This window comes from Geotrypetes seraphini, chromosome 10, assembly GCF_902459505.1.
Source record: "Geotrypetes seraphini chromosome 10, aGeoSer1.1, whole genome shotgun sequence".
In the NCBI taxonomy this organism is placed as follows: domain Eukaryota; kingdom Metazoa; phylum Chordata; class Amphibia; order Gymnophiona; family Dermophiidae; genus Geotrypetes; species Geotrypetes seraphini.
In genome coordinates, this window is record NC_047093.1 from 119,235,453 (window position 1) to 119,248,033 (window position 12,581).

At 42.3% G+C, this 12,581-nt stretch overlaps 1 protein-coding gene across 1 annotated transcript in view; it reads right to left on the reverse strand.

Annotated features, from left to right (window-relative positions):
* Positions 1-2,167: 2,167 nt before the first annotated feature.
* Positions 2,168-12,581, reverse strand: part of LOC117368553 (rap guanine nucleotide exchange factor 6-like) — a 99,687-nt gene continuing 89,273 nt past the window's right edge. The window contains exons 20-22 of the mRNA XM_033962285.1: positions 4,863-5,083; positions 2,445-2,533; positions 2,168-2,266 (exon numbers count right to left, since the gene is read on the reverse strand). Coding sequence (XP_033818176.1) covers positions 2,168-2,266; positions 2,445-2,533; positions 4,863-5,083 — 409 coding nt within the window. The remainder of the gene's footprint in view (positions 2,267-2,444; positions 2,534-4,862; positions 5,084-12,581) is intronic.

Here is a 12,581-nt window from a genome sequence, read left to right on the forward strand (position 1 = left end):
ATTTCTCCTAAACTGTAATTTCCCTGAAAAAGTCCAGTTTTCTTCTGATGTAATCTTCAAATGTCTTCCTTTCTTACAATTTCTCCTCAAAGACTCAATTACATAACAAGCCCCCTAAATTGTAACTCTCCTGGAAATGTCCAGTTATCCTCTGATGTAATCCGCCTAGAACTGCAAGGTACAGGCGGAATAGAAGTCACTAATGTAATGTAATTGGTAAGTTGGACTATGCAAACTCATTTTTTAATAGTTTATCAAAGTGTGCCTTGCAGCATTTTCAGACTATCCAAAATCCTACCTTTAGGCTCAGTTCTGATGCCCGTTCTTTAGAACATATTAGTTACCTATAGACTACCACACAAAGTGTAAAGTACTAATCTTAGCCTATAGGGCATTCTATACAGGCTTACCTCACAAACTTCCCGATTGATTGATTCCATATATTCAAGGCAGTCCTCACAGTCACAGGACCAGAATTGTTGAGTAGTTCCATCATTAGCCTGAGCTAGGCTGGATTCAACGAAACTACCGTTTTGTTTTGTTTTTCTTTTTAGCACCTACTCTTTAAACTTGCTTCCTTTATACATTACTACTAAGTTTAAGAAGGTTCTTAAAACCTATTTTTTTTCCATTGGCATATCAAAGAGCTAGGTATTTGGCACCTGATCTACAGTAGATGTACTGTGATGATATTTTATGCACATGTAGCTTTTTATTCATTCCATTATATGTACTGTTTATTTGAATTTATGTCAATATTTGTGAACTGCTTTGATTAAATTTTATTTTTTTTATAAATCTTTATTCATTTTCAAAAATTACAACAAGTGTACAACATTCATTCAGAAATACCTTAATTCATCACTTGACATTCTTATTTGTATTACTTCAAATAAATAATTATATAAGAAGCCCACCCCTCCCGCCCATATACCAATAAATAACAATTATAAAATTTTAAATTTTAAAATAGGAACTATATCCAATGTCACAAATAGGTAAATACAATAAATTTTAGTCAATATCCTGACATATCTACCTCCCCTCTCCCAATCCTCTGGAGTAATGTGGAACATACATTTGAAAGGATGACAAAGAATCATAGGCCAAAAGACAATTTTAGGCTAGACTGATAAGAAAATTTCTGATGTGCTATTCTAAGTCTAACAAGAATTTTTTTTTTTTTTTTAGTTTTAAATTCTTTATTCATTTTTGTATGTTACAACAAGTGCATCAATTAACCTCATATGAACTTAAAGATACACTCTTGATTAACTCTCATATAAGCATAAAGTTTAACATTTCATTACAAATTAATATTTTATAAAATTTTAAATATTATGTAAGAAATCTAAAATTTATATCATTCTTATTGAATATAATAATCCCCCACCCCTCCCTCCCTATTCAATAATACATAAAATTTTTGGAATTCGATCTGGGATCAAATAAATTCTTTATTAGATAATCCTGTAGCATTAACTTATGATACTGTGATATTTGGCATATCTATGAGGAAAAAGAGTCAGATATCGGCAAGTAATAACAAACTTTTATTGATTATGACAGGAGTTGCCATGCAACATATTACTACAAATTGGAAAGATCACACAAGACTTAATTTTAATTTCTGGTGGAATTCACTATGTCACATATATAGAATGGAACGTTCAATAGCAATACAAAATGGAAATTATAAAAGGTTTAATGAAATATGGGGGCCATTGACATTGTTTTGTAATGAATAAACACCATTTTCTTAACATTATTTATGATTGGAAGGGAAAGGGGAGGGTTTATATAAATGAAAAAAAAAAATAAAAATGTAAAAAAAGAAATATGACAAAGATTGATTCAATTAAATAATTGTATGGAAAGGGAGGGGGGAAAAAGGGTTTAGATATATATACCTTTGTTATGATCTTGATAGATTTATCAAGTGATGTTAGTAAATCTATGTATTACTTATATTGTGCACTTGTTGAAAGTTTAAAAATGAATAAAGAATTATAAAAAAAAAAAAAAAATAATACATAAAATCATCCTTACTGTGAAAACTATTCAAATACTCATGTATTATATAATAACAAAAAGTAAAACCCACCCCTTTTCCCCCTAATCAAATATCTTATCATGGGAAAAGTTAATCATTCATTACAAAAATCTGTTAATGGTCCGAGAATTTTTTGATGTGCTCTCCTAATCCTACATTCATATCCTTGTTGACTGTCAGTGCTGGCCTGCAAAGAGGCTCATGGCCATGGCACTACAGAAAGTAACAAAGTGTGCAACAACCTTTGTAGAGTTTTTAAAAATGTAACTGGATCAGGAAATAGCCTTCCATGGTACTTGTCTATAACCCAATGTAGAGCAGTAATCTCATTTGTTGGAAATATCACACCCTGTGTAGCACTACCTTCGCACTGAGTCCTCAGAGTTGATACTTGGAGCATAGTGTTCTGGGTACCTTCGGACTGTTTCTTGTCAACAGCCTCCTCTGCCACACCAATGTACTTCTGGAAAGAACCTGTGCCTGTGGAAATAAAAAAGTTGTTGACATACCTCTGTGTTAGAGAAGTATGTGACCTGAACTGAGAATATTTCATGAGACAAGGAAGTACAATTTCTCTCACTCTTCAGAATAAAAAAGTATTTTGAACTACAGATGTTTGCCTAGCCTGGTTGCTCAAGTGGTACGTATTTTGCATTCCCATGCAGAAGGGTCACATTAGTAAGTATAAAGCAGAAACCTCAAAGGAGAGCTTTAAGGAAGATTCCAGTTTCCCAGCCTAAACATCCTTCAAGGCTATTTTGCCCTCCACAAAAAGGGTGGTCTTTTTGGTCACCGTTGCTACCAAAGTGTAATTTCAGTTTTCAAGCTCTTCTTGAGAAATGTGACATGGCCTGGCAACCCTGCAAGGTTGTTAAGCTCATTGCCAGATAATCTGTTCCAATGGCTTACTAATTTGATAAACTCTGTACTATAGCATACATTTGAAAGATATGGGAATAATTTTGTTAAATCCCTTATTAAAAGGAGAAGACCTGGATCCCATAATTTGTAGCTAATCTTCCAACCTTAACTAAAGTCATAAAAGCAATTGTTACATTACAGGTTCAGGAATATGTAGAACGTTTTGATTTGATGGATCCTTTTCAGTCAGTTCTTCTGGTGCTTATGTCTACAGTAAAAAATGACTTTGATAAAAATCTGGGATTGTTGCTGATGCAATTAGATTTATCTGCAGCATTTGATTTAGTCAATCATGACTTGCTTTGGGCTTTAATGAATAGGATGGGTATAGGAGGGAATATTTGGGAATGGTTGGAAGGTTTCCTTAAGAATAGAGGTCTTCGGGTTAGTTGGCAAGAAAATCTTTCACAACAAGGCCTAAGGAATTTTCCAGAGCTCTCCCCTTTCTCAAATTCTTTTTAACTTATACATCAGAGACTTAGGTTTATTCCGCCAGGAAAAACATATTGACTATTTTTTCTATACTGATGATATTGTATTAATCTTTCCTGTATTATTTGACATGTCTTCAGTTAAGGTTTTGATGAATGATGTGTTTATGGTGGTTTATGTCCCAATTGAAGTTAAATTCAGATATGACAAATGTAGCTCCAAAATGCGGTTTGGTTGGATGTAGGCTTAACTAAGGATCAATAATATGATCATAAAATTATAGTGTAAATTTAAATTGTTGTGTAGAATGAAGTTTTATAGAGAGAAGTTTTCTGCAGGTTATAGTAAAGTCCTTAATACCTCATTGGATTATTGTAATGCTAGGCCTTCCTGCCAAACAATTATAGATTTTACAAAATGTTGCTGCTAAACTTATACTGTGGGGGAAATAGATTTGATCATGTTACTCCATTGCTACGAGAAATGCATTGGTTGCCAATTGAGGCAAGAATTGAATTTAACGGCTTGCTTTTTATTTTGATGGCTTTGATAACAGTATATCACTCAACTAGCACTTCCTGAAAATTGTGATTGGTACTACAATACCATCTTGTAAAGATTGTAGATTGCTCTCCTCTAGGACGAAAACACTGTTGGGACCTGGCGCCATCAGATGTTCTCCTAAAGTAGGTATCAATTAACCTAGACACCCTAAAGCTCAACCGAACTGGGAGACCCAGAACAAAAGTTAAATCAAAGATGAGACAAAGAGCTTGGGAGACACCATCTACTGTCTGCTGGAGATAGAGATATTCTGGCTGACCAAGGAGCATAAGAATAGCCTTACTGAGTCAGACCAATGGTCCATCAAGCCCAGTAGTCCGTTCTCACGGTGGCCAATCCAGGTCTCTAGTACCTAGCCAAAACCCAAGGAGTAGCAACATTCTATGCTACCGATTCAGTGCATGCAGTGGTTTCCCACATGTCTTTCTTAATAACAGATTATGGACTTTTCCTCCGGGAAATTGTCCAAAGATTTCTTAAAACCAGCTATGCTATCTGCTCTTACCACAACCTCTGGCAATGTGTTCCAGAGCTTAACTATTCTCTGAATGAAAAAATATTTCCTTCTTTTGGTTTTAAAAGTATTTTCCTGTAACTTTAACGCGTGACCCCTAGTCTTGTAATTTTTGACAGAGTGATAAATCGATCCACTTGTACCCGTTCTACTCCACTCAGGAGATGAGGTGTTTTATTTTGGAGGGTTGGTACAATGGGCCAACTCTGTTTGATAAAGTACAGTTACTAATGCTGATGTTCTCAACATTTTTCAGATAAATACTCATTATTGCTATTATTATGATCTCTTTTGGATTTGAAATTTGGTCATTATAGACCTCACAAGAAATTTTGTGAATGAAGCTATGCTATTGCTTGCTTTGAGGGCAGAACTTACGAAGACTGTAAGCCGGTTCACACTGCAGTGACATAAACTGCAATTTCTTCTCATCCATCTCTATGTACAGGTTGGAGAGGTACTGCTTCACCTGCCGGGCCATCTGTGTATCCTTATACAATTTCTTGGCATTGACCAATAAGCTTTTCCGGGTTTGTTTTATGCGGGCAGATCCCTGTGCAGTCAGCAGTTCTGGATAAGTGCTACTTTGGCTCAGTAATCTACAAAGAACCAGAAAAAGAAAACCAAACAACGGTCAACTTTTGTCCAGACCTTAGACTTAGTGGGGATGGGCGGACCCGCTATGCCTAAGGCCTGATTGGTCCAGGCATCTAGAGCCTGGGCCAATCAGGCCTTAGGCTTCGGCGGGATGGGCCGGGAAGGGGCGGGCCCGCTTCATTTCGACGAGGCGTGCCTGCCGGCTCAAGACGTGCAAGACCCATCTAAGAACAGGTTTGGTGGAGTGGAGGTTTGGGGGTTGTTAGCGCCGGGGGGGGTGCATCTTCGGGCAGGAGGGATTGGACACCCTCCTGCCAGCGAAAGATATTGTCGGGGGGGGGCAGTCGGTAGTGTCGGGGGGCGGTCGGTAGTGTCGGGGGGGTGCGTCTTCTGGCAGAGGGTTTGGGCACCCTCCTGGTCAGGGGGCCACGGCCCGCTATACTTATAGCGGCAGAGAGATCCCTTGCCGCGATAAGTGTAGCGGGCCGTGTCTAATCTAACCTGATTCTCTAACCCGCGTCTGTAACATGGACAGAATTTAGTTTAGGCCGATTCTGAATAGGACGCCTCTCCTGGGCGTCCTATACAGAATCAGGGCCTAGGTGTCTTGCAGGCCTCGCCTTCAATATAGGCGGCCTGCCTGGGGAGCATTTTTTTATTTTTATTTTTTTTATAATTTTTTATTCATTTTAAAACTTTCATCAAGTGTACAAAAATTGCAACACAATAATATAGATTTAACCACTTGTACATCTTATCATTATAACTTATAGTTGTAAATATAACCCTCCCTCTCCCATCCTGAAATCCTTTTAGTAATTTTTATTTTTCATGTAATAGAAACCCTCCCCCACCCCACCCTTAAGCACAGTTACTTACCGTAACAGGTGTTATCCAGGGACAGCAGGCAGATATTCTTGACTGATGGGTGACGGCACCGACGGAGCCCCGGTACGGACAATTTTAGAGTGATTGCACTCTACGAACTTGGAAAGTTCTGGCATGCTGCACCGCGCACGCGCGAGTGCCTTCCCGCCCGACAGAGGCGCGCGGTCCCCAGTTATGATAAGCCAGCTAAGAAGCCAACCCGGGGAGGTGGGAGGGACGCAAGAATATCTGCCTGCTGTCCCTGGATAACACCTGTTACGGTAAGTAACTGTGCTTTATCCCAGGACAAGCAGGCAGCATATTCTTGACTGATGGGTGACCTCCAAGCTAACAAAAAGAGGGATGGAGGGAAGGTTGGCCATTAGGAAAACAAATTTTGCAACACAGATTGGCCGAAGTGTCCATCCCGTCTGGAGAATGCATCCAGACAATAATGAGATGTAAAAGTATGAACTGAGGACCAAGTAGCAGCCTTGCAGATTTCCTCAATAGGAGTGGAACGGAGGAAAGCTACAGATGCTGCCATTGCTCGGACTCTATGGGCCGTGACAGAACCTTCCAATGTCAGTCCGGTCTGAGCATAACAGAATGAAATGCACGCTGCCAGCCAATTAGACAACGTACGTTTAGAAACAGGACGTCCCAATTTATTCGGATCAAAGGACAGAAAGAGTTGGGGAACTGATCTGTGGGGTTTCGTACGCTCTAGATAGTAAGCTAGAGCCCTTTTACAATCCAAAGTATGCAGAGCTTGTTCCCCAGAATGAGAATGAGGTTTTGGAAAGAAAACAGGCAGAACAATGGATTGGTTGAGATGGAATTCAGAGACAACCTTAGGGAGAAACTTTGGATGTGTACGTAGAACCACCTTGTCATGGTGAAAGACCGTAAAAGGTGGATCTGCAACCAGTGCATGAAGCTCACTGACCCTCCTGGCAGAGGTAAGAGCAATAAGGAAAAGTACCTTCCAAGTGAGAAACTTGAAAGGAGTGGAAGCCAAAGGTTCAAATGGAGGCTTCATTAAGGCGGAAAGAACTACATTGAGATCCCAGATAACAGGAGGGGCTTTAAGAGGTGGTTTCACATTGAAAAGACCCCGCATGAACCTGGACACCAGGGGATGAGCCGATAGAAGTTTTCCATGGATCGGCTCATGAAAAGCAGCAATGGCACTGAGGTGGACTCTGATGGAAGAAGACTTAAGGCCAGAGTCAGACAAAGAAAGCAAATAATCCAACAACGTCTCCACTGCCAGGGAAGTTGGATCAAGATGATGAAGAAGACACCAGGAAGAAAATCTTGTCCACTTCTGATGGTAACATTGCAGAGTGGCTGGTTTCCTGGAGGCATCTAGAATGGAACGAACAGGCTGAGACAAAAGAGTATCATGAGAGGTCAGCCCGAGAGAAACCAAGCTGTCAGGTGCAGAGACTGGAGGTTGGGATGTAGAAGGGTCTCCTGATGCTGTGTGAGCAGAGAAGGATACAGTGGAAGAAGAAAAGGTTCCCTGGAACTGAGTTGAAGTAGAAGGGAGAACCAATGTTGCCTGGGCCACCTCGGAGCAATCAGAATCATGGTGGCTGGTTCCCTCTTGAGCTTGAATAAGGTTCTCAATATGAGAGGCAGAGGAGGGAAAGCGTACAGGAACAGATTTGACCAGTCGAGGAGAAATGCATCCGCTGCTAGACGGTGAGGAGAGTAGAGTCTGGAGCAGAATAGGGGCAGCTGGTGATTGTGAGGAGCTGCAAAGAGGTCTATCTGAGGAGTGCCCCACTGAGCGAAGATAGACTGTAGAGTTACAGGATCGAGTGTCCACTCGTGAGGCTGGAGAACTCTGCTGAGCTTGTCCGCCAAGGAATTCTGTGCTCCCTGAATATAGATAGCTTTCAGGAAGAGATGGTGATCTATGGCCCAAGTCCAAATCTTCTGGGCTTCCTGGCACAAGAGGCGAGAGCCTGTCCCCCCTTGCTTGTTGATGTAGTACATGGCCACTTGATTGTCTGTGCACAGCAGAAGGACCTGAGGAAAGAGAAGATGTTGGAAGGCCTTGAGGGCATAAAATATCGCTCTGAGTTCCAGGAAATTGATGTGATGCTTCTTTTCCTGGACTTCCAAAGACCTTGAGTCTGGAACTCGTTCAAATGAGCTCCCCATGCATAAAGAGAGGCGTCGGTGGTGATGACTAGTTGATGAGGAGGTTGATGGAACAGAAGACCTCTGGATAGATTTGAGGATACCAACTACCATTGTAGAGACTGACGAAGAGATGATGTCACAGATATGTGTCGTGAGCAAGGATCCGTCGCTTGGGACCACTGAGTAGCAAGGGTCCATTGAGGAGTGCGCAGGTGAAGACGTACGAGGGGTGTGACATGGACTGTGGATGCCATGTGACCCAAGAGTATCATCATTTGTTTGGCAGAGATGGAATGTTGAGGAAGCACCTGCTGACATAGAGACTGAAGGGTCTGAAGACGGTTGGATGGTAGGAATGCTCTCATGAGGAGTGTGTCTAGTACCGCTCCAATGAATTGAAGTCTTTGAGTGGGAATGAGATGAGACTTGGGTAGATTGATCTCGAATCCCAATATTTGTAGAAATAGGATGGTTTGGTTGGTGGCCAAGAGAACTGCTTGAGCGGATGTGGCCTTGATTAACCAGTAGTCCAGATAAGGAAATACCTGAAGGTGGTGAGAGCGTAGAAAAGCGGCTACCACAATAAGACATTTGGTGAACACCCTTGGAGAGGAAGCAAGACCGAAGGGCAGCACCTTGTATTGGTAATGACAATGATTGATCATGAAGCGGAGATACCGTCTTGAGGTTATGTTGATCGGTATGTGAGTGTATGCCTCTTTGAGATCGAGGGAGCATAGCCAGTCGTCTTGATTGAGAAGAGGATAAAGAATGGCTAAGGAAAGCATCTTGAATTTTTCCTTTACCAGATGTTTGTTGAGATCGCGAAGATCCAAAATTGGTCTGAGATCTCCTGTTTTTTTGGGTACTAGAAAATAACGGGAGTAGAATCCCTGCCCCTTTTGATCTAGAGGAACTTCTTCTATAGCGTTTAGAAGGAGGAGGGATTGGACTTCCTGGATCAGGAGGGCAGATTGAAGACTGTTCAAAGCAGACTCTTTTGGCAGGCTTTGGGGCGGAAGAGTCTGAAAGTTGAGAGAGTAGCCATGGCGGATGATGTTGAGGACCCATTGGTCCGAAGTGATAACTTCCCACCGGCTGAGGAACAGAGAGAGACGACCTCCTATAGGTTGAGGCAGGAGAGCAGATATAGGGGTACTGGCTATACTTTGGAGAATTAAGTCAAAAGGGCTGTGCCTTCTGCTGTGGAGGTGGCTTCACAGGCTGCTGTTGCTGCTGCTGTCTGGGAGGTTGACGTTGTTGCTGCCGCTGACGCCTGGGTTGCTGAGCTGTTGCTGGCAATGGGTGAGCTGTGAAGCGGCGTTGATAGGCTGACTGTTGTCGAAAAGGCCTTGTTGGGGGAGGCTTTTTCTTATTTTTAAGCAGGGTATCCCAGCGTGTCTCATGGGCCGAGAGCTTTTGAGTAGTCGAGTCCATGGATTCCCCAAAGAGCTCATCCCCTAGGCACGGGGCGTTGGCTAACCGATCTTGATGATTAACATCAAGCTCGGACACCCGAAGCCAGGCCAGGCGACGCATTGCCACAGACATTGCTGTCGCTCTGGATGTAAGTTCGAAGGTGTCGTAAATGGACCTAACCATGAACTTACGCAGTTGAAATAGAGACGACAAGCAATGGTGAAAGGATTGTTGTTTCCGTTGGGGAAGGTACTTCTCAAATGAAGCCATGGTGGTAAGGAGATGTTTAAGGTAGAAAGAAAAATGAAAAGCATAATTACCAGCTCTATTTGCCAACATTGCATTTTGGTAGAGCCTCTTACCAAATTTATCCATGGCTTTACCCTCTCTGCCAGGAGGTACAGAAGCATATACACTGGCTCCTGAAGATTTTTTAAGGGTGGATTCGACAAGTAAAGATTCGTGTGGAAGTTGAGGTTTGTCGAATCCAGGAATGGGAATTACTTTATATAGAGAGTCTAACTTACGTGGGGCCCCTGGAACCGTTAAGGGAGTCTCTAAATTCTTGTAGAAAGTCTCCCTCAAGATGTCGTGAAGAGGGAGCTTCAAAAATTCCTTTGGAGGTTGGTCAAAGTCAAGGGCATCCAAAAAAGCTTTAGACTTTTTGGACTCAGCCTCCAAAGGGATGGACAAAGAATCACACATATCTTTCAGAAAACTGGAGAAAGATGAAGTGTCATGCCTAGAGGACGGGTCATGTACAGCAGACTCCTCTTCATCTGAGGAACATTCTCCTTCAGAGAGAAAGGGTTCCTCTGAATCTCCCCACAGATCAGGATCTCTGACATGGGGAGAACGGTCCCGAGACTTTGGTGTAGATGGTTCTACATGTCGGGTTTTGCGCACCGATTTACCCGATCTCATCGATACCGAACCAGGCGATGTAATCGGTGGCACCGGTGCCGAAGTCTGCACCGACTGATGTTGAGCTCTCGGCTCCGGTGCAAGGACTGGCATCGATACCGATGAGGTGGAGTGAATCGGTACCGAGGGAGTGGATACCGACAATACAGGTTGTTCCACTATCGGTACCGGCTCAGTGCGGACCGGCACCGGAAGGTTCGGTGCCAGGATAGCTGGAAGGAGCTGTTGTAATTGCTCCTTGAGCTGTGCCTGGAGAATGGCCGTAATACGGTCATCAAGGGATGGCACCGGTACCGCTTTTTTCTTCTGCGGTACCTGCGGTGCCGCTCGACGCCCCGGAGATGAGGAGCCCGATGTCGAGGGACTCACCTCGATAGGGGCGGAGCGCTTCCGCTGGCGCCTCACAGTCGGCAGGATTGGACTCACTGCACTCGAGACCGGAGGACGCTCCAGCGGGGAAGGCTTCTTAGCCGGCTTACCTGCATGCTGGGACGCCGGTGCGGTGTTGCGCAGCGTCGAAGAAGAGGGTGCCGACTGAACTGGTGCCGAAGTCGGAGTCGATGGAACGGGATCGGACATCTCGGCACCGAACAGTAATCGCTGTTGTATTTGGCGATTTTTTAATGTTCTCTTTTTAAGTGTGGCACAGCGGGTGCAGGTGGAGGCCTGATGCTCAGGACCCAAACACTGTAAGCACCAGTTGTGTGGGTCCGTGAGAGATATAGGCCGAGCACACCGCTGGCACTTTTTAAACCCTGGCTGAGGGGGCATGAAAGTAAAAACGGCTTCAGCCAAATCGAAGGCCGAGGCTTCGATGGTGGCAGAAGGCCCCGCAGGGGAAAAGCCAAATTGACTAAAAAGAAAAAGATTTTTTTTTTTTTTTTTTACAAAAAGTAAAGAAAAAGGAAAAAGGCAAAAGCCAAAAAGGTTTACGCGAGCGGGAAGGCAAGTCAAAAAAATTTTCAACAGCCGTTGAAAAAACGCGTCTTCTTAGCTCCGCGGAAACTAAGAAACTGGGGACCGCGCGCCTCTGTCGGGCGGGAAGGCACTCGCGCGTGCGCGGTGCGGCATGCCAGAACTTTCCAAGTTCTTAGAGTGCAATCACTCTAAAATTGTCCGTACCGGGGCTCCGTCGGTGCCGTCACCCATCAGTCAAGAATATGCTGCCTGCTTGTCCTGGGATAATCTTACATATTAAATATAGAAATATTAGGAAAATGGCATCAATCATGACAAAAGGACGTTAATGGTTCCCAAATTTTAATGAAGTTTTTATAATTTCCATTTTGCACCACTATTGATCTTTCCATTCTGTATATGTGGCAAACTGAATTCCACCAAAATTTAAAATTGAGCCTACTATGGTCTTTCCAGTTATTAGTAATATGTTGGATGGACTAGAGGGAGGGTGGGAAGGGGGTTACATTTATACTTATAGATTATAATGATAAGATGTTCAAGTGTTCATGCTAATTGTGTTTATTATGAATATTTATTATGAATATTATGAATGGCTACTCTGGTCAAAATCAATAAATTAAAAAAACGTGCATCCCGATTGGCTGATTAGACAGCTGTAGGATGCCTACAGCTGCCTAAAATCGGGACGCACTTTTAGAGAATCAGGCCCCAAGTGAACAATATTACATCAGTTAAATCCTATACATCACTTGAAAATTATTCCTTATTATTATTTCAATACATATTTTAAATCCCTCCCACAAATAATCCTTTCCACAAATAATGTAAATCAAACATATCATACATGTCTTTCCAATTTCTAGTAATATGCTGAATGGCAACTCCTGTCATTATTAATAAAAGTTTATTATTATTAGATGAAATTTGACTTTTTTTGCTCATGGACGTTCCAAATAGAATTGTATCGTATGATAGAGCTACATGATTTTCTAATAAGCCATTAATTTGGGACCAAATTGATTTCCAAAAGGCCATAATACAGGGACAAAAATAATGTAGATGATCTAGAGTCCCTGCTTCCAGATTACAATGCCAGCATCTATTAGACTTAGAGCAATCCAACTTTTGTAATCTAACTGGGGTCCAAAATGCTCTATGTAACAAAAAGAACCAAGTTTGTCTCATAGATGCAGATACTGTACATCTCATTCT